This window comes from Hyaloscypha bicolor, assembly GCF_002865645.1.
Source record: "Hyaloscypha bicolor E unplaced genomic scaffold K444scaffold_28, whole genome shotgun sequence".
Taxonomy (NCBI): Eukaryota; Fungi; Ascomycota; class Leotiomycetes; order Helotiales; family Hyaloscyphaceae; genus Hyaloscypha; species Hyaloscypha bicolor.
Window position 1 is genome coordinate 269,421 of NW_020194530.1, and position 24,424 is coordinate 293,844.

General features: G+C 36.6%; 6 protein-coding genes across 6 annotated transcripts; 3 read left to right on the forward strand and 3 right to left on the reverse strand.

Moving 5' to 3' along the window:
• Positions 1-1,571: 1,571 nt before the first annotated feature.
• On the forward strand, positions 1,572-2,428 carry K444DRAFT_713714 (uncharacterized protein; the record flags this gene model as incomplete). The annotated part of the gene is made up of 1 exon (XM_024888303.1): positions 1,572-2,428. Exon 1 carries the CDS (start codon positions 1,637-1,639, stop codon positions 2,426-2,428), a length of 792 nt encoding a protein of 263 aa, XP_024741331.1. The 5' UTR covers positions 1,572-1,636.
• K444DRAFT_303930 (uncharacterized protein) lies at positions 2,308-3,261 on the forward strand. Its single transcript, XM_024871749.1, has 2 exons — positions 2,308-2,753; positions 2,805-3,261. Exons 1-2 carry the CDS (start codon positions 2,661-2,663, stop codon positions 3,207-3,209), a joined length of 498 nt encoding a protein of 165 aa, XP_024741332.1. The 5' UTR covers positions 2,308-2,660; the 3' UTR covers positions 3,210-3,261.
• Positions 3,262-8,269: 5,008 nt separating this feature from the next.
• On the forward strand, positions 8,270-9,335 carry K444DRAFT_640922 (uncharacterized protein; the record flags this gene model as incomplete). The annotated part of the gene is made up of 4 exons (XM_024884545.1): positions 8,270-8,338; positions 8,740-8,848; positions 8,885-8,950; positions 9,004-9,335. The coding sequence occupies 4 exons, from the start codon at positions 8,270-8,272 to the stop codon at positions 9,333-9,335; spliced, it is 576 nt and encodes a 191-aa protein (XP_024741333.1).
• A 5,134-nt stretch (positions 9,336-14,469) lies between these two features.
• K444DRAFT_303947 (uncharacterized protein) lies at positions 14,470-15,691 on the reverse strand. The gene is made up of 2 exons (XM_024871750.1): positions 15,316-15,691; positions 14,470-15,226 (listed from the first exon to the last, which is right to left on the reverse strand). Exons 1-2 carry the CDS (start codon positions 15,558-15,560, stop codon positions 14,659-14,661), a joined length of 813 nt encoding a protein of 270 aa, XP_024741334.1. The 5' UTR covers positions 15,561-15,691; the 3' UTR covers positions 14,470-14,658.
• Positions 15,692-16,415: 724 nt separating this feature from the next.
• On the reverse strand, positions 16,416-18,416 carry K444DRAFT_660458 (MFS general substrate transporter). The gene is made up of 3 exons (XM_024886462.1): positions 18,037-18,416; positions 17,752-17,985; positions 16,416-17,704 (listed from the first exon to the last, which is right to left on the reverse strand). The coding sequence occupies exons 1-3, from the start codon at positions 18,280-18,282 to the stop codon at positions 16,607-16,609; spliced, it is 1,578 nt and encodes a 525-aa protein (XP_024741335.1). The 5' UTR covers positions 18,283-18,416; the 3' UTR covers positions 16,416-16,606.
• Positions 18,417-19,243: 827 nt separating this feature from the next.
• K444DRAFT_521000 (taurine catabolism dioxygenase) lies at positions 19,244-19,875 on the reverse strand (the record flags this gene model as incomplete). Its single annotated transcript, XM_024874090.1, has 2 exons — positions 19,244-19,549; positions 19,606-19,875. Coding segments are annotated over 2 exons (576 nt in total), but the record flags the coding sequence as incomplete, so codon positions are not given.
• Between the last annotated feature and the right edge of the window lie 4,549 nt (positions 19,876-24,424).

A 24,424-nucleotide genomic window follows, 5' to 3' on the forward strand; every position in this document is an offset into this window, starting at 1 on the left:
GAGAAGGGGGGTAAAGCGAGCTTTACCCCGCTACCGATTGCGGATGCAGGCCTAAAATACAGGGGCTAAGGGCCCTATCAAAGCTTGTGCCTTAATGTAACCTCCTAATCGGGCTACATTATGTTTCAGGGAGCTTTCAGGGGCCTTACGCCTTTATTGGAAGGTAATTACGGGGCTTACAGGGCTCGCTGAGACACTGCAGGCCCTATTAGTGGCCCTATAATTATGCATGCACCTGTAATCCCGTTACTTTATGCCGCGTTCTCCGTACTGGGTCATTCCTGGTCTTCAAAAGTTCGCAGAAGGTCTGCACAGAAAGATGCAAGGGATGGATGGCTGTCAATACCGTTGAAACTTGCTTTACCAAGAAGGGACTCTGGAGTGATTCATATTATATCCATTCAATTGCCAAAGGTTCTCAAAAGTCCTTCGGCGGGATTATGGTGAGAAAACCCCAGGTGAGTCCCCCAAATAGGGCCCGTTTTGGGAGGCAAAGACTTGAACAAAGTTCTCAAATGGTTCTCTGAGTAAAAGACCATTTGGTTGCTCATGTATATAATGGCAGGCAATCCAAGTATAGGAGAGTTTAGAAGCCCTAGAGTTGCGGTTCTCTCCCAATTGTTGGAAACAATCTTTTCATACTACATGTTGCATCAACGACTTTCGATATTGTGAACTCCTGCATAACTTCTTGCCCATACCAATTCGTCTTCTCGGTCAACTTCTCTGATCCAGAGACCCAACGCTACGGTCAAGCAGTATGGAGTCCAATGAGCAACAACCGACAGCGTATGAGCATGAATGTTGCCAAATGCTTGTTTCAGGTACCTAACGCTTATGGTGCTTTTAGGAAATGCGGCTTCCGGGGCCGTATGATACTATCCAACGAAAGTGGCTGTTTTCAGGGATGGCGGTATCTGGGAGCCAAGGCAGGGGAAACAAGGCTTTCGGCTCAGAGACCACTGGGGGCAGTGAGATGCTGGAACGATGGGGGCGGGAGTCGATTCGGGACCAACCATACAATGGCATTGGTGGTGTTGCTCGTGTGGTGGATGTTGGCAGCCCGCATTCAGGGAAACGACCCACCAGAAGCGTGGCGGCCAACTCATGTCTTGGAACCTCAGGAGGTTCCAAATGCTCGCGCTGTGCATCACCGAAAGGACTCTGACGATTGTGTGACGATGTTCAGTCCGAGAGATGTGATTTGGTGGGAGCATGCAGGATACTTCAGGTAGCCTAGGCATCCATTTGCCTCGTTGATTTGAGGATTTATCTCGTCAGCATTAACTCTGATCCGCCAGACGTGTTTCCTTGAACCCTCAGTGCACTGATCCACATTAATCAGCATTCGATGCCGTATCCAACAACAGATTTAGAAGAATTGTGAGACAAATATCAAAAGCGTGATATTCCTTGTCTGGCAGACTGGACCAGAAATTCCGCCCGGCAAAGCCCCTCCTTCCGTGTAACACAAACGGCCCGTGACCTAACCATATCCATCTTCAACAGCCTTTCCGATCTTTCCTTGAAGAATTGGCCACAAAATTTAAATTGTCCCATCGCTTGAAATTCTCCAAGTAACGTCGCGTCCAAGCTGCTTTGCCGCTTCAATTCTTCGTCCTTACAGCTGGTTAGCATGTTTTCTACCTGCCAGTCCATTCGCCGCTCAACCCGCATCACAAATCCTAGCCTTGTGCCAACACGTCAGAGATTGAGGTCAAGAACAACATCAGGCGGCAGCCAAGAGAGTGCAGCCGGGGAAAAGTCATCTCCATCAGAGTCAACAAGCTCATTGGACAATGAGGCTCATTCTCTGACCGTCTTGGACGAGTCGATAGACACATCGGACGAGGAATCTGATTCAATACCGGACTTGGAGGGCAAAGGCGTGGAATCTGACACTGGTGAGATTTGTGAGGTACATATGTACCAAGTTCGGTATGTCTCTCGTGGTGAACGCATTGTGCTTCAAGTTGGATCCAGTAGTGAGCTCCAATGGGACAATAACCCGAGCCGTGAAGCTGCTCTTGTCGTCACAAAATTCTACACTGTCTCAAAAAAACTGGAAAGTACTCGCCTATCAATCCAGTCGCCATACATCGAACAAGCGTTGCGAGACGTTGTTGGTAGCTACCTTGGTATTAACTTCAAGACGAAAGGGGCTCTAAACATATTCGATGAGCCGCGATGTCTATTCCATTACTACGCCGACTTAGAAACATACGCCACCGCCGCCCAGGATGAAAACATGCAGAAACATGTTCGCTTCTGTCTGCGGTATGTAGACAAGCTCCTTCGGGAAGAGATCTCGAGCTTCAAGAATATGATCGAAAACAACACGGCATCGCCCGGCCTCGAGCATCGTCACCTTTGGATGGCATTCAAGCCAGGAACTCTTTTATATCAAATCTCAATGGGACCGAATTAGTCCAACGCTTGCTACAATTTCGACTGGAGGAGAAAAATGACCTTCCGGATGTTTGGGTAGTTTGTTATCAGATTATTGCCTGCGACGGACACGCTTTTGGTTTTGTTGCCGGAACGATCCAGATAGCAAGTTATGAGGGCTGTAAGCCTCTTAACCAACTCAAAACTTTTCCTCTCGAATACCACGTTGACGAAAAAAGAATCAAAGAGGGGTTAGTAGCCCGGGGTAGGCGATGGGCTTCACTATGTGGCGTTCTCACAAATTATATGGAGGTAGAACAGAATGCTCCCAGAGCGACCCAGCGAGCAAACTACGAGCCACGACTGTATGTTGCATCCCTTTTCACGAAATTACATAAGCTAATTGGGGCGGGAAGAAGCTGGAGAGAGTCATAGTCGACTGCAAGGAGTTCTATATCAACGTCGATTCCAGACCTCCTCAGTTCATTGCAGGTTTGAAGACTTTCAGTATACAGACCAAGGATTACTTGAATCTTACAGACGAGCAGCTCCTCATCTGTGGAAGTAGAATACCTACATATTTCCTTATTCCTAAACATTGGAGAATAATCGATGTCACTGGGCTGAGAGACGTAACTTTCAATACGTATGCATTTGATCGTCTGGTCATTCCACAGGAGCAGAAAGATTTGATATCGTCTCTCATACCACCGCCAGGGGTCGAGACAGCGCCACTCGATGACTTGATAGAGGGGAAAGGTATTGAACTGGGATCGATTTATCGGTGGAAAATCGATATATTGGAGATTGATAATCTGTAGAATGACTAGTTTTGACTAGATACAGGAGAGTAATTCCATAAAAACAGAGGGAATGGGTTCCCTAGCTATATTCCTGATTTCCAGCCTACCATGTGATTTACCCCGCACTTACTTGGTAGTAGAAACGATTTACCAATCTGATTCCTGAATATATGTTTACGGAACGTAATCGAATAGCAATACTAATAAACGATTAGTATACTCGTATATAAGTAATACCCAATAATCGGACGAACTAAATTAGTAATTAAACCTGGAGTGGAAGGAATAGATACTAGCCAAGCTAGCTAGTTTAATACGCCTTCTCCTTACAGTCGAGGTTTGATATCAGTAAGGCTAATAATACCTAGCTTTAAACGTAGCAGTTCAAAAGCGGGTCTAGCCAATGGTTTGGTAAGAATATTAGCTATTATTTCCTATATAGGAACATACTTGAGCTCAATATCCTTGGTATTAATATAGTCCCTAATAAAATAATATCTAATATTAATATACTTGGTTTTCTGAGAAAATCGTATATTCGTAGCTAAATCAAGAGCTCCCTGAGTATCCGTTTTTAGCTCGATTAGTCCTATAGGAATCGATATTTCTTTAAATAGTTACTTTAGCTATAGGGCTTCTTTGACTGCCGTAGTAAGGGCAATATACTCCGCTTCCACAATAGCAGTTACTACAGTTTTCTGTTTAGTACTGGCCTAGCTAATTGCTCTACCAAATAGGGTAAAAACCATACCGGAGATTGATTTATGGTCCTGTAAATCGCCTCTATAATCAGTATCTGAGTATCCAATAAGTCCTTCTTTAGATAAAGCATTATATAGAATACCTATATTAAGTAATCCTTTAATATATTACATTATATACTTCTGTATAGAGCTATAGGAGGCTTTAGAACAGGAATTAGAATATCTCAAATATCCAGTAGTATAGCAAAAATCGGGTCTTAATACTAGGGATAGCTATATAAGTAATCCCGTATGACTCTAATATTCTATAATATTAATATCTTCCCCTTCTGAAACCATAGCTTGAGCTATTAGTATAGAAATAGGAATGGAACCTTCTATTTAATACCTTTAGAATATATCTATAAGATATCGGTTTTGGTATAGGAATATAGAACTGTTCTGAAAACGAATAATTTCCATACCTAGAAGTATTTTAATTTCTCTCAAATCAGTTATATTGAATTTCTAATAGAGTTACTTCTTAATTTTATTAATTTGAGCTATACTTTTACTAATAATAATTATATTATCTATATAAATAGTAATTAGAAGAGGTAGCTAATTAATCTTATACTCTTGGAATATATATAGGACTGGATTATAAAATAATCTCAGGAAACTAATAGTATGGAAAAAACTATTAATTACCTGATTTTAAACCCTAGGGGCTTGTTTTAACCCGTAAATACTCTTTTATAGGCGGCAAATCAGGTTAGTACCTTTAATAAAACCAGGAGGTTATTTTATATAATACTCTTCTTCTAATTTCCTATAGAGAAAGGCTATTTAGATATCTATTTACTAAATATAGAGCCTATATTTAGCTGCTAAGGCTAATATAATATATATAGTAGAAAGCCTAGCTACTAGAGCAAAGGTTTTAAAGTAATCTATACTATATTATTAGATATAGCCTTATACTACTAGCCTTAATTTATAATACCCGTTAGCCTTAATTTTGAATAACTAATAATATCCGATGGTTTTTTGGTATTTTCTAATTACTAGATCCTATATATAATTATATATATGGGATTATAGCTCCTTTCTAATAGAAGGTTTCCAAAGATAGGTATTAGAACTAGTAAAAGCTTTATTAATTAATATTGGAATTTTTAAAGCTTTGGTATTCTGGTTAATAACTAGCAAAATACGAGGATCAGGCTATTCTCCGGTAATTCTAGTCGATTTCGGACGTCTAGGGATTAATTTACCCCTGACTAGAATTATTTCGGAAAGTATAGGCGCCTCCTGAATTATAAAACCTGAATTAGAACTATTTACAAGTAGTTCTAGTTCTTGGTTATTATTCCCAAATAGGAATTCAGGAGCTTTGCTTGAACTAGAAACACCCTTAATTTAGTTATATAATACGCTTTAAGCAGTATCTCCTTTAATATTAGAGTAATTTTCTCGATTATCTTCTAATAGAATATTAAGCTATTAATTTCCAGTATTAATAATAATAGTATCTCTATAAATTATATCGGGATTATATATATTATTACTAGAAGTATTATTATAATCTTTAGTAGTACTAACTAGTCTTTTATATAACTGGAATACTGGATTCAGGAAATATATTCCCTTAATATATTCTTTAATAATATAATAGTTAGAAATAATAAATATCTACTTATACGAGTTCCAAATATAATATCCGGAACTACTATAGCTAGTAAAAATACCCTTAAAAGCCTTGGCCATATACTTATACTATAAGGCTATTTCCTTGGGTATATAGATATATACTAAGGAACCGAATATCTATAGGTTAGAAATATCCGGTTTAATTCTATAGAATACTTTATATAGAATTATACCGATTTTAGGCAGGTAGTATTAATTATAAGTATAAATCCCATATATAGCTACTTCCTCCCAAAACTCGTATAGTAAGCCTGATTATTCTAGCTCTATATACTCTGCTTTAATAATTATATATATACTATATTCAGAAATACTATTCTATTCAGATATATAAGTAATTATTAGTTCTAAACAAATGCCCTTTAATTTATACTAGTTCTTGACTTATTCTAATATAAATTCTGGAATATTATTAAGGTATAGGTACTTGACTTTATTTCTAGTTTAGGTTTTAGAAAAAATTACTTAATACTAAAGATCTATAAAGTAGCTCTTTCTATCCGAATTATATACTACTATATAATATTTAGTACCCTTATAAGTAGTAGAAAGTATATAGGAGTTCTTACTAAGGGATAGAACCCTTAATAGCCCCTATAAGTCAATTATAATATACTTCCCTGGAAGTAGTTTTTCAGGGTATAGCTCAGTTATACTAGCCCTAGTAATCTTATTCATATTATATAGATTATAATCGAATAGGTTTTGGTTCTTGAATTAAAGCCTATAAATATAGTTTACTAATTCCAGAACATATTTCGCATTCAGATATTTATATTACTAGTATTACATTTCCAGAGAGGCTAAAGCTTCCGATTTTAATACTTTCAGGGCATGCCCTAAATCAAATTAGCTAAGCTAATATAGCCCTATAGAGGAACTAAAGGTACTAGTTATAATAGTTATTTCTTTATTAATAATTCGGATATTCCCTTGGGAAAATATAATATTATCTCTAGCTTATATAATTTTGGGAATTAATAATAAGAAGTTATTCCGGAATTAAGAGCTATAAAGTATATTACTAAACTGAATTTTTAGCTCCGGTTTAGTAACTAAAAGAATGATTTCTTTTCCCTTAATTAGAATTATTAATTTATTACTAAGGATAATTAGAAATGAATTAATCTCTTTATAGGTAATAAAAAAGCTTTTACTCCCTGTAAAATAATCCGTAATACCCGAATTAATATATTAGATATTCGTAAAATCATTAGATAATTACCTACTAAAAAGGGTACTAAATATCGTTTTTCTGATAGTATAGACTTTCGGATATATAGGTGCTTTGGAATTAGAAGACGCCTTTTTACTAGTAGAATTAGTATCTTTTCCTTTAGAATTATAGAATTCCTAAGCTAATTTATAGCTTATATAGTTCTTAATATTATATCTTTTATACTTATAGAATATATAATAGACATTTGGATCCTTGGGATATTTCGGTTTTTTATTCTTGTTTTTGAACTGATTTCCTGATTAATTTCCTTGAGTAGCTAGTACTTTTAGAATAGAATCAGAAATAGAATTAGGAGTTTTATTCCTAAGTTTGTCTTCCTTAATAGAAGTATCCGCTTTGAGTAATTCCAGCTTTAGTTTATTAATATTAGCTCTAATGGAATTCAGGAGGGGTTTATAAAGGTTATATTTCTTTAAAAGGCTATAAATCAGATATCCGGATATAGAAATATCCGAAATTAACCTGTTTATACCCTTGATTTCAACTATTTTATGGCTAATATAGTTAATAAAGTTATCTATTCTCTTATTAGAATCAAACGTAATAGTTTCTAACTATTAAAGATATAGAGCTTCTTTCTAAGCTTTTAGCTAGTTTACTTTAGCTTGAATCTGGATCCAGATCTGGTATATAAGCTTGATTTCTTTGAATTATTACCAGGTATTATAGGTAATAAGTAGATTTAGTACCATATAAGCGATTACTACTTGACGAGCAGTCGTTTTATTATCCTTTTGGGCCGATTCTATAAGAGCAGAAGCTTAATCTGGGTTAATATACTATTATAGATCTTCGATAATAAAGATATTTATGGTATTATTTATCCAGGAATAGATATTACTATCTGAGAGAGGTTCGATTTTTGTCCCTTTATAGGTAATATATACTGATTTTTTGCTATCCGGTATAGCAGATTTTGCGGAGAACTTTTGCCCAAAAATAGCTGTATTTTTAGTGAATTCTGCTAATACAAGGCTAATATAGTAGGTGCAATTTAATAGAATTAATGATTTTAATAAAATCGGAAATGGACAGGTGAATACTAAGTGAGGTCACGTAACCTGAGGATCATGTGAAAGCACTTAGTGGGCGCTATCCGGGCTCATAACCTATTAAACTGGGATCGATTTATCGGTGGAAAATCAATATATTAGAGATTGATAATCTGTAGAATGACTAGTTTTGACTAGATACAGGAGAGTGATTCCATAAAAACAGAGGGAATGGGTTCCCTAGCTATATTCCTGATTTCCAGCCTACTATGTGATTTACCCCGCACTTACTTGGTGGTGGGAACGATTTACTAATCTGATTCCTGAACGTACGTTTACGGAACGTAATCGAATGGCAATACTAATAAACGATTGGTGTGCTCGTACGTAAGTAATACCCAATAATCGGACGAACTGAATTAGTGGTTGAACCTGGAGTGGAAGGAATGGATGCTAGCCAAGCTAGCTAGTTCAACAAAAGGGAAGGGCCTCATCTTTTTGTTGCACGGGCCACCAGGTGTAGGCAAAACATTTTATGGGAAAATGATCGATATATTGGAGATTGATAGTCTGCAGAATGACTAGATACAAGAGAGTGAAGTCCAAAAACAGAGGAGAAAGTGTCCAAGGTAAGGGTCTTTATCCCCATTACCTATTAGCGATATCGATAATGCCGAGCCCGCTTTCTCCGATACATTATTAATTAGCTAATAAATCAAAAGTGATCAAAATGACGATATACTAGTAAGCTTGGTAAACTCGGCGAGGGACGTATGACAAATGAGAGTGGAGAACCCTAAATTAGTGGTTGAACCTGGTGCTGGAAGGACTAGTAACTAGCTATAATAGCGTACCAATTTCAACACATTTACTGCAGGTTTGTTTCCTCTCTAATACCTAGAGACTCCGAATCTGATCAGTCTACAGAAAGCATTTCAGAATACACACAGCGACCGTTGTACAATATTAGATGTTGTGATCTGGGTAGTCCACCGCCTGCTGTAGAAAAGACTTTGAGATCCTCCCTCCGTATAGCCACAAAATAGAATGCGATAGTGCTTCTAGATGAGGCAGACGTATTTATAGAAGAGAGATCTACAAATGAACTCGCCCGAAATGAACTGGTGTCAGGTTTGTTTTCCTATTATATATTCGCTACTCTCATAAAGCTGACAGAGTGCTAGTGCTCTTGCAGGCATTAGAGTACCTCGAAGAGATTATGTTCCTTACAACAAACCGTATCGAGTCACTAGACCCCGCTTTCAAATCCCGAATTCATCTCTCAATCGCTTATCCGCCCTTCTCAACTGGGTCCAGACTTCAGCTCTGGAAGACATTTATCTCGCATAGATCTCCTAAAGGGGCCCGATACAAATGGCTCGATGAGAAATTTCTCAAAAGAATTTCGAGGGAGGAAGTAAACAGACGACAAATCAAGAATGTTGTTAGCAGGGCGTACACTCGAGCGAATAATGGAAAGCGATCACTGGCCGCAAATGATATAATTTTGGGTTGAATGCTCTGACGACTTTTGAATTCGATTTCAATCAGAAGACCGGCAAATCGCTTCAGAAAGAGAAAGCAGAAGATACAGAGGACTCTCCTTCTAAAAGGCGTAAGGTGGCATAACATACTCAAGGCGAGTCTATTCTTGTATATAACCAATGAATTGCGTGAATTAGTCGCCATCAAAGAAGAATGAACCACTCCACCACCCCTCAAAAAGAAAATTCAAAACAAGGGGATATATTCGAATTGGCATATACGTATAATCAAGGGATTTGATTTTATTTGATAGCTATTTACGTCCGTGGGCTACGGTGAGCCACTGACCTCCCGAAGGGTTTACAATCAAGAGGATCAGGATAAACTTGGAGAAGTGGGGTGCGTCGGGGATGAGCCCTATTTCGAGCATTAACTGAATCACACTAACCGTACTAGGTTTCTACTTACACAACTCCATCTCGAATCCTTGACCGGGAAGAGATCGCCAAAGGCTATCCGAGCTGCTTTGAAAAACTTAGCTACCGGATCTGGAGCATATGACCACGCATATGAGGATGCTATGGAACGGATTAATGGCCAGATCAAAGATCAAGAGGAGATTGCTAGGCAAGTCCTGTCATGAATTACCTGTGCAAAGAGGCCAACTTGCTACTATAGAACTTCAGCACGCTCTTGGGGTTGAAGTTAGCGAATCTGAACTCGACGAGAACTTTTCACAGATTGAAGACATAGTCTCTGTATATGCTGGGTTAGTTATAATTAACGAGGAAAGTGGGATTATTCGATTAGTCCATTGCACAACACAGGAATGCTTAGAGCGAACGTAAAGGCAATCGTTCTCCGATACACAGACTAATATCACAACAGTCTGCGTTACATACCTGTCATTTAATGAGTTCGAGAGTGGAATTTGCCAAAATGACGAGGAGTTTGAGAAACGCCTTCAACTAAACAAGCTATACGACTACGTAGCACATAATTGGGGCTATCATGCTCGGGAATCTTCGACTTCATGTTGAGGTGTCATAGAATTTCTTTAGAAACAAAGCTAGGTCGAGGCATCAAGTCAAGGGCTACTAGCAAAGAAGCTGCGCTGGAACAAACACGAACAACCGCTTTAAATACTAATACTATCTTGGAAAAGATCATAGAGCTCAACGCCATCCACCCCCTCAAACCAATAATGTGGGACATTTTTTCCTACACTCTAAGTCGACACTAATCGATTCCCCCATTCACATGATCACTCCATTGATTCTAGTGATGCAGATTCATTTATTTGAATGTAAGTCCTCAATCCTGCTACGTCGGGCCCTTGGCAAAAATAAACTCAACCTGTGCATGCTTGTTGTTACTCAGCTTCGGAGCACTTGCTGTAGCGCCAGCGTTAAGTACAGGCACTTCGAGCGGGCTCAAGCCATGCTCGATAAAGCCAAGACTGGCCCGGAGCCCGGTCTTGAAACTGACGATTCTACCACCTCTCAAGCTGCAGAGCTTCGGGCCAGGATGGAAGTCCTCGGCACTGAACATCATAATCAACTTCCTCCTCACCAAGACACTCAACATCAACATAATCCCCAACATCGGGTCAAGCGACCCCTGGGTCAAATCTTCACATCGATCGCCGCAACGGTCCAAGTGCTTTTGGCTGAAAATGTTTTCCAGCCTTTCTTCCGGGGCTGAACGGAAATGGCATGTTAGATGCATATGATCAGTTCAATACAGTCGGTCCGACCCAAACACAATAAAATAAAATAAAACCACTATAATACTAATTAATATAAATCGTATTAATTAAAACTATACTAGATATGCTAGGAATTAATTCTATAGTCTCAAAATTATAATATCTTCATTATTAAGGGAGTTATAATATATATAATTAAGTAAGCAAATATTTTTATACTTTATATAGTTATTTTTTTACTTTGGTTATTATGTAACTATTCCCCCCAGGTTAACCGCTCTTCTATAATTATATTAATATCTCAATAACTATAAACCTAATCAAGTACCCTTTTTGAATACTTCTAATAGCTATCTCTATAAGCCTTTAGAAGCGCAAGCGAGCTAATTTAACTCTTGATTTAATTATAGTTCTTACCCTAGCTAAAGAAGCTATAATCCAAGTAACTCTTAATAAATGGTATAAGAAACCATCTAATATAGAGAATAATTCTAATAGTTCAGATATTAGATAAAGTAATAAGTTAGAACTTAAAAATTCAACTTTCTTTTGGGTTTAGTAGAAGCTTATTATTAGTAGTAATAAGATAATTATTTTAGAGAGGCCTATATTTGTATAGTAGGAGCAGAGACTTATAATATAGACTAGTAAGTTTCTTATCTTTATATTATAATATAAGTATACTAATACTATTTCTAGCTTCTAGAGGCTTATATATCTCCAAATTAATAAAGGAATTAGTAAAGCTATTAAGAACTTAATAAAAGTATATATATAATTAGAAAACAAAAGATACTCAAATTACTAGGCTTAAAATCCCTATAATTATATTATCTTTTAAATAAAAGAAGCTATAATTCGGTATTATTAAGAGGCTAATTAATATTTTTAGGGATATATAATTAAGAAAAGAGCAAAAGCTTAAGAATAAAAATAATAGAATAAATAAGCTACTTTTAGATACTTTTATTAGAAATGCTTATAGAGATAATAAAGCTCTAGATATATAAATAACTTATTAGGAAGTCTTTAATAATATAAATATAAAGCTAGTATAGATAAAAGACTTATATACTTTATATATAGTTACTAACTTATATCTAATAGCTCCTAAAACCAGGGCAATATTAACTAGGGAGAATTAATATATTACTTTTAGTAGCTTCTAGTAATTACTGCTTTAATAATAGAAAGATACTAGCTTAGTAAATTAGGGAGTTATTTAATTACTATTAATAATAGTATAGCATTTTACTAGAGGCTAGGAATAATAAAAGAGATAATACCTTTTATCTAAATAATAAAGATATTTTTCTAGCCTACCAGACTTAGTTAATTAATTAAAAGCTTGAAATAATATTACTAAACAACTTCCTAAATACTATTAATTAGGAGATTTTACCTTAATTATTATTAATAATTAAAAGGCTAATTACTTATAATATAGCTTATTTATGGCTTCCTAGGCTCGGCTTTTATTACTATATAACTAAGAAAGGGCTTTATATAAATAGATATAAATAACCTAATATAATTCAGTATTATTAAGAGATATTTTTACTATTAATAAACGAGCTTTTATTATATATAGTCTAGTATGAAGAGAATAAAGCTAGTATATAATATGTAATTTAACTTTTACTTCTAATTAGAGTTCAGGTATATATAATATACTTTTATAATAAGAGCTATTTCTATAGTTTTAATTATAAAAAGAGCCTCTAGCTAGTAAATAGTTAGTAAAAAATACTAGGAAAGAGCAAAGAAAAGCTAATTCACGATTCTAAATTTATAGGGCCTAAGAGGCATATTAGAGTACTAAATAATAAAGGCATTTTTATTCCGGATAACCCTAATTTAAATATCTATTAAATTATATATTTAGGCTCAAATAGAGACTCCTAGTAAGATATAAAATAGCTACTAGTATAAGTTACTAGAATGCTTAATATATTTGAATAGAAATACCCAAATTATATAGCTATTCTAATATTTAATTAGTTTTCTATATATGCTTTATATAATAAAGATATACTAAATGCCTTTAGTATAAATAAAATACCAGGAAAAATTAAAAAGAGTAATATTAAGCTCTATAAAAGAAATATATATTTCTTACCGGAATATATAATTCCGGGATTATAGGGCATTATATAAGTCCTTTAGTAACTTAATTTAAATAAAGGAAAAGAACCTAAAAATATAGAATAGATTCTTATTAAGTGAGAGTATAATATACCTGGCTTAAGATTTAAGTATTCAAAAAATACTAAATATACTATATTTTTTAAATACCCTCCCGCTATTAAATAAACGTACTATTTAGCTTATATACTCTCGAATTATAAAGACTTCTTTAAGGAAAAAAGTCAAATTAAAGAGCTTATTATAGAGCGGGAATATAAGGCTATATTTCTACTAAAGTTCTACTACGAAATTAACCTAATTAAGATATACTAGGGATATAGTAAAACTCGATTTTATTAAGTAAAGAAAGTTAGCTTTCCAGATACTAAGGTTAAGGTAGTAGAGGCACTTAAAGCTTATTTAATTAAGACTATATAGAGGTTTTGTAACTATATATTCTACTAGATAAATATATATTAGAAGAAATTAAGTATTAAACAAGCTACTTAATATATAAAAAAGCAAAAATACTATAGAATAATATCTAAAAAGGTAATAGATAAATAAGATAATATATAAAAGAAAGGAAAAAAAAGTAGCTAAATAAGAAGCTAGGTTTATGGATTTAGTTTAGCTAAAAGTAAGCTCGAAACCTATATAATTATAGCTCTATTATATATATAATATATATAATACTAGAAAAAGCTATATTTAGTACTTGGAAAGATTCTATTAAGCTTATAGGGCTTAATTATTATTATTCTATTAATAATAAGGCTAGTGAGATACCCTAATCTCTCCCTGAAATCCGGGCTCACGTGACCTTAGCAAGCAAATATTTTTGTTGAAATTAGGGGCCTGAGGCCCCTAATAGGCTTAGTAAGCCCTGGAACCGAACGCCATGGGGCTGTGCACTAGCTTAATACCCTGTCCAGCTGGAATACCCTGTATAGCTGGAATACCCTGTACGGCTGGAATACCCTGTATAGCTGGAATACCCTGTACGGCTGGAATACCCTGTATAGCTGGAATACCATGTACGGCTGGAATACCCTGTATAGCTGTAATCGGTTCAGCTGGCATAGGGATTTAGTACATGTGACTTAGGGGGTTCAGGGCTATATATATACGGGCTACTTACCACTGTAGAACAGCAGTCAATTCAGTACGTTTTACTTGGTTTACATTGCAAGCACGTGACCCTAGCTATATTGCTTTAGCTAGTTCAACAATTTTTGCGCTTTATATAGTCAAAAATCAATTAAGTAAAAAGGGTCCGTACACTTTAGGCCTTAATTATTAATAAATCACGAATTATATTAAAAATCCGATTAATAGGTATTTTTTGCCTGCTTCTATTCTATAATCACATTACTTAGTATAAATTAATAAAGATTGTAGTTGAAAAGTTATTATGGGCGTAAAAGAGCGACCGTTTTGTCGTGTTTGGGTCGGACCGACTGTATGTCAATGTCATTATAGAAACGCCACATTGCAAGCAATTTAACTAGCGCAAAAGTCAATCTTCAACAACATATACCATTGCAATCCCCATTACTGGCTCAGGCTCTCCGTACCCATTTAACATTGGTTCATGTTTCTCGAGGTCGTACCGTGCTTTCACTGTCCACTCTTGCCCTACGCTCATATTACCAACACCATAACATTCGAACATTCTTGTAATATGGCTAGTTTCCCTGCCGTAATGGTGGCCTTCAGATCTGCTCACTGATCCATACTCCGCTTTGCTGACGCAGACGTCCTGTCCATCTTTTTGCAAACGAAGATTGACACCACCATCATGCAAATGGCTTACAACGGTCACCACACGGCCATTGATGGACGAGGTCCAGACTGGGCTCCCCAATTCAAATTCGTTATTCTTGGATGGAACCGGTATCTCAGAATGACATCCCCCGATGTCCAACCAGAGAGGGGTTGCGGTAGAGAATTCCTCCGGCAGGTAAGGGATATATTCGTAGGTAATAGTCACCGCCACTGTTCTCTCTCCCTCATTTGCATTCATGAGCTCAGTATCCATGGAAATAGTATCACCATTACCGAACCAATATCCGACTTTCTCGGTTCTGGTTCATATTAGCAATTTCCCTCCAACGAAGCTCCCGGTTCCATTTCTTGTACAACAATAATGGAAAACGGGTGTGAGACGGCATACCCATTGACTGACAAATCCACAACAGACCTCTCATTCCCAGTCGCAAAGAACCTCTGCCTTCTCTTTGCTTTATCACAATTATGCAACGCTCCATTTGCCTCGTTATGTAGAACAGTGTGATGCAGCCACAGCTCTTCCTCCGCGCCAACATGTCCGTCTTCAAGCAACTCTAATCTTGCTTGCATCCACACTATCATACAATTTTGGCATGGAGCTTTCGCGTCACGAATCTCGAAATTCCTCATCCCGTTGTTGTGATCATTTCCAGGGATAGTGAATGGGCCGTAGCGTATTTGAACCCGCTGGGATTGGTACTCGGGGAAGAATTGTGGTTGTTTGTGAGATATGACTGGAAGGGATAATTAGACTTGGCCAAACCTTTTCTTTCTCTATTCAACAGAACCTTAGTAGGAGAGGTCAGGAGCAGCTTCAAACTTACAATCGAAAGGTCTCTTCCACGTCGATAATCGAACGAAAATTCCAACAAGCACAAGAAGCGAAACCGCTCCCAAGAGAAGTCGGACATATTTCCAGCGTCGGGCTGCCTTGGAGCTAGCGATATGCCCCCACAGCTGCTCTGTATCGATTACAGCTTCGGAATCATCGTCACTGGCGAGCACTGGTTCTGCACTGTCGACATCTTCCAGCTCGCTATGCGTATCGTTTGCAGCCATTATCGTATGGTAATTCCTACGAAGGTAAGGAAGGATGTTAGTTATGGTTATTATGGAGATGCACTGCAAAACCCTGGTTGATGATGGTTCAGAGGGTTCTGCCTGGGCAGGGGTGATTAAGGATAAAGAGCTGCCTGAAATTAAGCGAGCCCAATAGGGGCGAGCCTCGGACGTTAGCATTCACTGCCACGTGCGACACGCGTTAAGCTGACCATAAGCTGTAGCAGTATGCCACAACAAAGTCACGGCAGCATTTTATTTCACCCCTATTGTAAATTGCCAGAAGAAAAAGAAGAAAAAGACGCCCCCTCCCGCCCCCCCTCGCGGATGATAGCACTGGAGAGAAGGGACTGGGACCCCTTTTTAATCGAGTCCAAGAAATCAGACAGGGTTCAAGGAACATCGGCCTGGTTGTGTTGTACAAAAGGCAAGTTTTGAATATACTACATGACTCGTATTCTTATAACTGAAATTTTTGTGTGCAAAATAGAAAAATTGGGGGTATGTACTATACGGTATAATTGCAAATATCAAATATAGATGTGTAAAGACAGAAAGGTGCACGTCATTGCCTCGCAACAAGGACCCCTTGCAGCACCACAACAAACCCTTTGAAATTACGTACTACTCCACCTCGCATAAATATACTCCCTATATCTCTTCCCCCAAAAGTTAATCGGAAACCCGAAGAAGCCCAGCACAAGTGTCACAACCCCCAACTCGATATAAGTCATCTCCAGTCCCTGATCCTGAATCCAAGGAGCAATAACCGAGCTCAGCACAAAACTTGTCCCATAGCTCCCAGCACCAACGACGACGATAGCAGCGCCTGCAAAATTGGGGAATGATTCGGTGACCCAGACGACGTTGGTAGAGAATGTTGCGATGGCGCTGAGATAGTCTAGGCCGACGAAGAGGAGGATCCAGCGCCAGTCCCAGCGTCGCTCGGTGGCAATGCCGAAGAGGGCAAGGCTGACGGAACTGAGGATTATGGGGAGGAAGAATGACGGGAGGTAGTGCTCTGGCTCTCTGACTCCGCGATTTCGCGAAGCGAGGACGCGGATTAGGTATGTAGTCAGTATCCCCGAGGCAGGGTAAGCGAGCAAGGCACCGATGCCGGGACTGAGTTTCGCAAGGCCGATTTGATTGAAGGTGAAATTGTACGGGGGAGACGTGAGAACCAGGACGTAGGTCTGGCATGTAATAACCATACCTCCAAACACGAAAGTGTTGAGAAGCATGACCCAGAGGACGAGTGGGTTGGAGGCGCAAAACATGAGTTGCCTTGGGAAAGCCCTCATAGCGAGCCAGCCGCCTGTTTCGGACTGCGTGCCGAAGGTGATGTTCTTAAGGAAAGCGGAAGTTTTCCAAGTCGGTGCTGGCTCGTCTGGCATAGGCTTACCGCCGGGCACTTCTTCCCAAGTGGGATAGATTGTGATTTTCCCGGTGTCGGTTTGGGATATGATATGCCCGTCAAACGCCATTGGTGGTCGCTTAAAGGAGGTTTCGGGAGCGCAGAATAACGCCAGAGGGATTAGCAGTATGCATGGACCCAGCCATGTCCAGTAAAAGGCTCTCCAGGAGCCACCGGCAGAAATTATGCTTGGAGTGAGGGTAAGGCCGAGATCAGAGAACACAGTGGTCATACACCAGAAAAGCCCAATCCATTGAGGGCGTTGATGGATGAATGTCAAATCAATTACCGTCAATATCATCTGAAACAATCAGCTGATGAAGTGGCCAATGGCAGCGTCAAACTCACTGTGCTCGGCGACACGGCTCCTGCTAGCCCTTGAAGACATCGAGCGATGAGATGCAAGTAGAAACTCCGTGACACTGCTGCTAAGAATGTACCCCCAGCCAAAATGAGTGTGGCTAGCAGGAGAACTGGTCTGCGGCCGATTGTCATCGAGAGCGGTACCCACGTCAATGCTCCAATTCCCCAGCAAAGACAAGGAATGGAAGAGAGGACATCGAGTCGCAGCGGTTTGATACTCTATGCACAGGTTAGCAAACCATTTGAGCTGGGTCTGGAACGAAATCACACCTCCGGAGAATATTCATTTTCCAGTGCTAATAACAGAAGACTTGTTCCCTGTACTAGGATCAAGCCAACGATTGTAAAGAGAGAGATTACGCCCATAACAGTGATCCGCTTTAACAGGCTCCACCTGAGTGGGTCATTAGGTGATCGCGAAGGGATAGGCAACTCCAAGGTTCGGCCATCTGAAGTAATGAGGTACACACTGCTTTGAGCAGCGCCGTACTCTCGCATCGATTTCTCTGAAGCCATGATTTGTCGTAGTCGGCGCGGAGAGTAAAAGAAAAAAGAAGAAGAAAAGGAACAAGGATGCTGACAAACCCAAATTCAAGAATCTAACAAATATAAAAGAACTGATGAACACTTTGCGAGTGGTTAATTGCGAAGGAGAACACTTGAGTATTATGTTGTTGGGACTTCCCCTGCGAGGCGGTTGCAATGAGCAAGTGGCTTTGACGGAGTTTCACTTCCCCATATACTTTCCGCCAACCAAACTTTATATTGGCGATCGGAAGAAGGTTGCGCTCCATCCGGTGAACTTTATTTGCAACACAGGCTATGTTACCAGGCTCGCTTAGGATGGCAACATCCCTGGTATGATGAAACATTTCTTCGCGATTGGGTGAGGATTTGGCGTAATGACTTTGGGGAGCTTTGACAATGTTTCCGCACAGCCGTGCATCGAAGGCAGATCCATGGTGGAGCGGGATACTGCACAGACGGATATAATGCGTTGATCGGATCGATGAGCGGTCCCTGCATGAGGGTGACCAGAACAGCCAAACATGCAGGCAATAGCATGTTCAGCAAAGCAGCTTTTCAAGGTTCCTCCCACAGGTGCCCGAGAGGGGGAGGGGTGCGGGTTCCTCAGATTTGATCCGGATGGGGGGACAATTTGCGAACCAAGTCGCATCGATGAAACAAGGAGGTAACTCTATTGGCGAGGGATTGATTGAACGAATAATAAGGCGACTCACTGAACGGCAATCTCGCGATCGGATACATAACCGCAGCTACCAACAATTGCCGCGAAGTTTGCACCAAGAAACAAAATTCGCCATAGCTCGGGGGTTGGGCTTTGATCATGTCGCATTGGTAAACTGTTCATCTCAAAACAATGCTTCCCACCCGAACCCAGAACGATAAGCTAGAATTCTCGTCGGTGACCCCTCGAAACCGAACCTTTTGCACCATACCTCGTATCCCAGTCAACCTACCACACACTCGCCAAGCCCGCCACCCCCACTGGCTTCTCGGCCAAGGTCGTAATCCGAAACCCATGCCTCAACCCCTCCTTTCCATCCTCAACGTCGTAGTCGCTAATTGCCGTATGCGCCGTAACGCGATTATCCCACAGACTAACGGTGGTATCATCCCACCTGACCCTTACCTGAATATCTTGACTTTGGGAGATGTGTTTGAAAAGCAGTTGCAGAAGGGCGTCAGATTCCTCGTCTTTGAGACCGAGGATTTTTTTGGTAAAGCCAGGGTTGATGAAGAGCGCTTTTTGGCCTGTTCCCTGAATCATTTATTAGAGGTGGATGCGGGGTAGGGGAGACAAAGAGTAAGGCTTACGGGGTGAACGCGAACGATTGGGTGCTCCGATTTGACTGGCTCTCTACGTACAAATTTCCCATCTCTTCGTGCGCCTTCGCCTTGTGGGAACCCGCTATGCTCAGCTCTCAACCCTTCCAATAATTTCTTGATAGGATCAGAAAGACGTTCGTAAGCAGCCACTTGAGAAACCCATCCTGTATCACCGCCTGTAGAGGGCACGGAGAGGAGCGTCAGGATTGTGATGCCAGGCGGTTGGTGCTCATAACTGACGTCGGAGTGGTAGCCTGTTCCGGGAGTAATATTCTCTATAATTACTAAAGCTCTATTTCTCCCGGTTATTAATTCTCTAGGCCAGAAATAGCTTCTTTTTTCCGAGCTTTAAGCTTCTTATTAATCTTATAAATAGAGATTTAACTAATAATATTATTTTCTCTCTTAGCTATATAATTAAATACTATAGAAATAAGAATAGCTAGGTCTAATATTTGCTCTTTATTAAGAACTTCTTCTTGCTTCTTTAGCTTTTACTTAAGTATTATATCTTAATTAGGCTATAGAAGCTTCTTTTCTATAGTTTTATATAATTTTCTCTAATTAGTCCAAAAGAAGGAAAACTATTTAAGAATGAAAGATTTCTAGAAATAGCTTATAATAGAATCTTATTAATTAGTATTCTTTTAATATTTCTTATTAGGTTACTTCTCTAGCTATTATTATAAAATACTAATAATATAACCGAATTATATAGATTTAGGCTTATTCTTTAGCTATATAAGCCTATATCTTCTATAATTAACTAGAATATTAATATATATTACTTATTTTCTACTAAGAATAATATTATAATCTCTAAGATTCAGGATAATTATAGGTATATTAATACTTTATTTATTAATTAGAAATAAGACTTCTATATATTTCTTAGTAAACTTAGCTAGCTTTCTATTAAAACTGCATATAATATAGAATAAAAGAAGAAGTTATAGTTCTATTCCCAAAAATTACTTCATAAGCTAAGTAAGCTTTATATTAATAAAAGCGTAATTATTAGCTCTAGTATTAATAAGAAAAGAAAACTTAATTCCTAATTTATTTATACTAATAATATAAGGTATTATAAGAATATCTTTTTTTATTAAACAAATTAAGTTAATTTCTATTAAATCTATATTATAAGCCCCTAAAATAAAGACTTTTTTCAGGAATACTTATTTTCCGGTTTTATACCAGAATTAGAACTCGAATTCTTTAAATACTTTACTAAAATAAAATATTCTAGAAAAATAGGAACTAAGCCTGGCTTAATTCTAGAAAGAGCTATTTTAGTTTCCTTACTATATAGAACCGGATAGTATCTAATATAGTAGCTAAACTCGTTATAGTTAAAGTACTTAATAATTAAGAGGTTCTTGGTTTTATAAGATATTACTTATATTTATAAGAAAGTATATACTTAATAAGAATAGTTAATATAGGCTTTTTAGACTTCTTCTTAGAAATATATTTCTTAGAAATATACGGAAATATAGTATTAGAAGTAAACTTAGCTAGAATAGCTCTTATTTTCTTATATTTCTTAGTCTTCTTATATATAGTCTTAATTTACTAATTATTAGTAATATAGTATTAAGTAAAGCAAATAGTATTAATAAAAGAATTATTATAGTATATATATACTAATTTCTGGAGCTTTAATAAAAGCTTCTTATTTAATTTATACTTAATATTTTAAAAACTAATACTACTTTCTATAAATAGTTATAAGAAAAGAGTATAGAATTCTTAAAATACTTAATTAGAGTATATTTAAAGCTTATTAAAGTTATAGTAAGTATTCTATATCTTATTAGAATTAGAGTATAGCTTCTTTAGATAGAAATAGAACTCTAAAAGCTAATAGTACTAATTCGGACTATCTTTATTTATATAAGAATTAGTTAGGGCAAGAGTATTATTAGTAAGTTTACTAGAAATATAAATAATCTTGAGATTCTCTAAGAAATATAAATTAGTATTTCCTTATAGCTTATTTTTAATCTAAACTAGCTAGTTATTAAAGATAGTATAATCTCTAGTAAAGAGAATTAGATCTAAGAGCTTAGTAACTCTAGTACTTCTAAAGGAAGTATAAGATATAGGGGATTCTGGGCGGGAATAAGTAAGAGATAGTTTAGAATTCTTTTAAAAGAAATTTAAAGTAGCCAGAGTAGGCAAAACAGAAGTAGCTAGAGCTATTATAAGCCGATTTACTATAACTATATAGTATTTAATATTATTCTCGAGTTTAGTATTATAGAGCTTAGTATTTTCGAGAATAGCTTTATTATAACTATAAGTATTCTTATATAAAATAGCTCTTTAGATATTCTTCTAGTAGCTTTTTATAATAATATTAATATCTGAGAGTAAAATATTGGATTCCTTGGCCTATTTATATAATTCTCTAGTAATAATATAGTTTTTGGTCTCTAGAAGCTTTATAATAAAAGTAGAGAGTTCTATTTCTATAGACTTATTTATAAATTTTCTAGAAATACTAATAGGATATTTAGTTCGGGAAAGGCTACTAACAGGATAACCTGAACTAATAGGAGCTTTACCGGAAGCCTTAGCAGAAGTTAATATAGTTCCTGGTTACGTAATATTCTAGGAAATTAACCTATTATATTTTTCCTTTATTATATTCTCCCTAGTAGTCTTATTACTAGTATATATATAGGGCCTATAAGGTTATAGGGTAAGGCTTAAAAGTAGTAGTCAAGTTACTGGCCTATAGATACCTATTACTCTAGAACTTAATTAAAGAATAGCCTTTATTCGAGGTTCTTTAATTTTCGGGTTTTCGGGAAAGGATTTCTAATATATTACTAGTATATATTTATAAAGATATAAATACCTGATTTCTCTAAGAATTCTAAAGCTTTTTGCTTTTATTATTCTAAAGTCTATACTTGTATTCCTGAGGTTCTATTATTTTAGTAGTACCTATATTTCTAATAGTTCTAAATTAGTTTATTTGAAATTCTCTATAGAATTAAAGGAAGTAAGCTTTAAATACTATTACGGGTATAATATTTAGGGCTTAGAAAGCAAGATAAAAGGTTTCTTATAAAGACAATTTAAAGCTAAGGAAGGAAAAACTAGAATATAGGAGGCTATAAAGGAGTATATATACCCTATAGTATGCTAGTCCCGAAGGGGCTTAGCCTTCTAAATATCTCTAGTATATTCCAAGCATACTTCCCTAGTGAGGCGGCCGCGTCACGTGCGCCTAAGAGGCATCTGGTATCTGGCAAGGCATCTCAGATACCGGGTATCTAAGAATTATAATACTTATATACTAAAGTTAAAGTACTTTAATAAAAGCAAGAATTAGTAAATATAATTAATTAATATATTCTATAATTAGAGTAATATAAGAATACTTTCCGAAATATCTTATAGTTTACTATATCTTATAAAAACTTTATTTATAAGTTTATTTTTATTTTTTTAGTAATTTTTACTAGAGAATTTCCTGAATTAGAATTAGAACCTATTTTCTTTCCTAATATAATAAATCTTGAAAGTAATCTTAATACTATTTATTAGAAGCTATTATATAATATTCTAAAAACATATTTAAATTAAAAAAAGCTTTTTAAGATCCGGATACCTGACTTATATTATAGAAAGTTTCTTAAGAAATAGAGAATATTTATATCTTTTTAGAAAGTAATTTTTAGAATCTAATTTTAAACTTATAATAAATACTTTTCTAGAATTAATTCTATTATAAGTATCCTTAGAAATAAATCTTATAATACTTAGAAGGCTATAATAAAATAAAGCCTATTATTATATAAGATTTATTAGAAGTAATTTAAGGCCTATTTAGCTAATATATTTCAAGTATCTCAAACTTATTAGTAAAATACTTTTAAGGAACTTCGAGATCTTTATTAGAAAAATAATAAATAGTTACCCAGTTATATATTTAAATAATTAGTTTTAAAGTTAACTAGAACCTATATTATAAAAGAAATCAAATCCGAACTCTTAATATTATTTTATCTAATTATAAGACTTATTAGATACTTATATTTGTTTTCGAATAGTTTAAGAAAGCTCAAAAAATAGAATATATTATTTATTCTAAATTAAGGAAAGCAAAAATAGAGAAGTATAGTAAAGATAATTCTGCTTTTAAGAACTCTAATTTAGTGAATTCTAATTTATAAAACTATTAAAAAAAAAGAAATTCCGAAGATTATATAAGAAATATTTAGGTAATACTTTAGCCTCTTCTAGTCTTTACTAAAGTACTAGTTCTGCTTTAAGTATAGTTTATTAGACTTATAATTAGAAAAAATACTTCTTAGAAAATATAAAGTATTTTAAAAATAATAAATAAGCTTAATAGAACTCTAATAAAGCTAAAATTATAAAAGAATTAAGGCATTTATAAAAGCAGGTTAATACTATTATTGAAGAGGGGCACGTGGGGACACTAAAATATATATTGAGAACTGGAGTACTCGGGATACCATTATATGGTAAGAAGGAGAGAAGGAGAGGAGGAGAGAGCTATATATATGGGTGGTGGATACGCGAGAGCACCTGACCAGCCACGTAACCCGTCACCTAATTCCCCACTACACACGTCCCCAACCAACTAGTACTCGTCCCGAGTACCGAACCAAAGAATAAAGCACCAAACCAATAAACCAAACTAATAAACCAAACCAAGAGCCAGCTACGTAAGTAACCCACTAAACTAGCTCCCATACGTCTGCGAACCGTAGGCAGCAAGCTAGTAAGAGCGCACTTGCTCCACTGAGATCCTGCCAGAGCGAAA

Bases quoted from the DNA above. Each gene is read 5' to 3' on its own strand.
- K444DRAFT_303930 (XM_024871749.1), top strand. From the start codon at position 2,661: ATGGGCTTCACTATGTGGCGTTCTCACAAATTATATGGAGGTAGAACA. The intron at 2,754-2,804 runs GTATGTTGCATC...TGGGGCGGGAAG, and splicing joins GCAAACTACGAGCCACGACT to AAGCTGGAGAGAGTCATAGT.
- K444DRAFT_303947 (XM_024871750.1), bottom strand. From the start codon at position 15,560: ATGAGGAATTTCGAGATTCGTGACGCGAAAGCTCCATGCCAAAATTGT. The intron at 15,227-15,315 runs GTATGCCGTCTC...AATATGAACCAG, and splicing joins GTGGATTTGTCAGTCAATGG to AACCGAGAAAGTCGGATATT.
- K444DRAFT_660458 (XM_024886462.1), bottom strand. From the start codon at position 18,282: ATGGCTTCAGAGAAATCGATGCGAGAGTACGGCGCTGCTCAAAGCAGT. The intron at 17,986-18,036 runs GTGTGATTTCGT...ACCTGTGCATAG, and splicing joins AAAATGAATATTCTCCGGAG to AGTATCAAACCGCTGCGACT. The intron at 17,705-17,751 runs GTGAGTTTGACG...TGATTGTTTCAG, and splicing joins GAGCCGTGTCGCCGAGCACA to ATGATATTGACGGTAATTGA.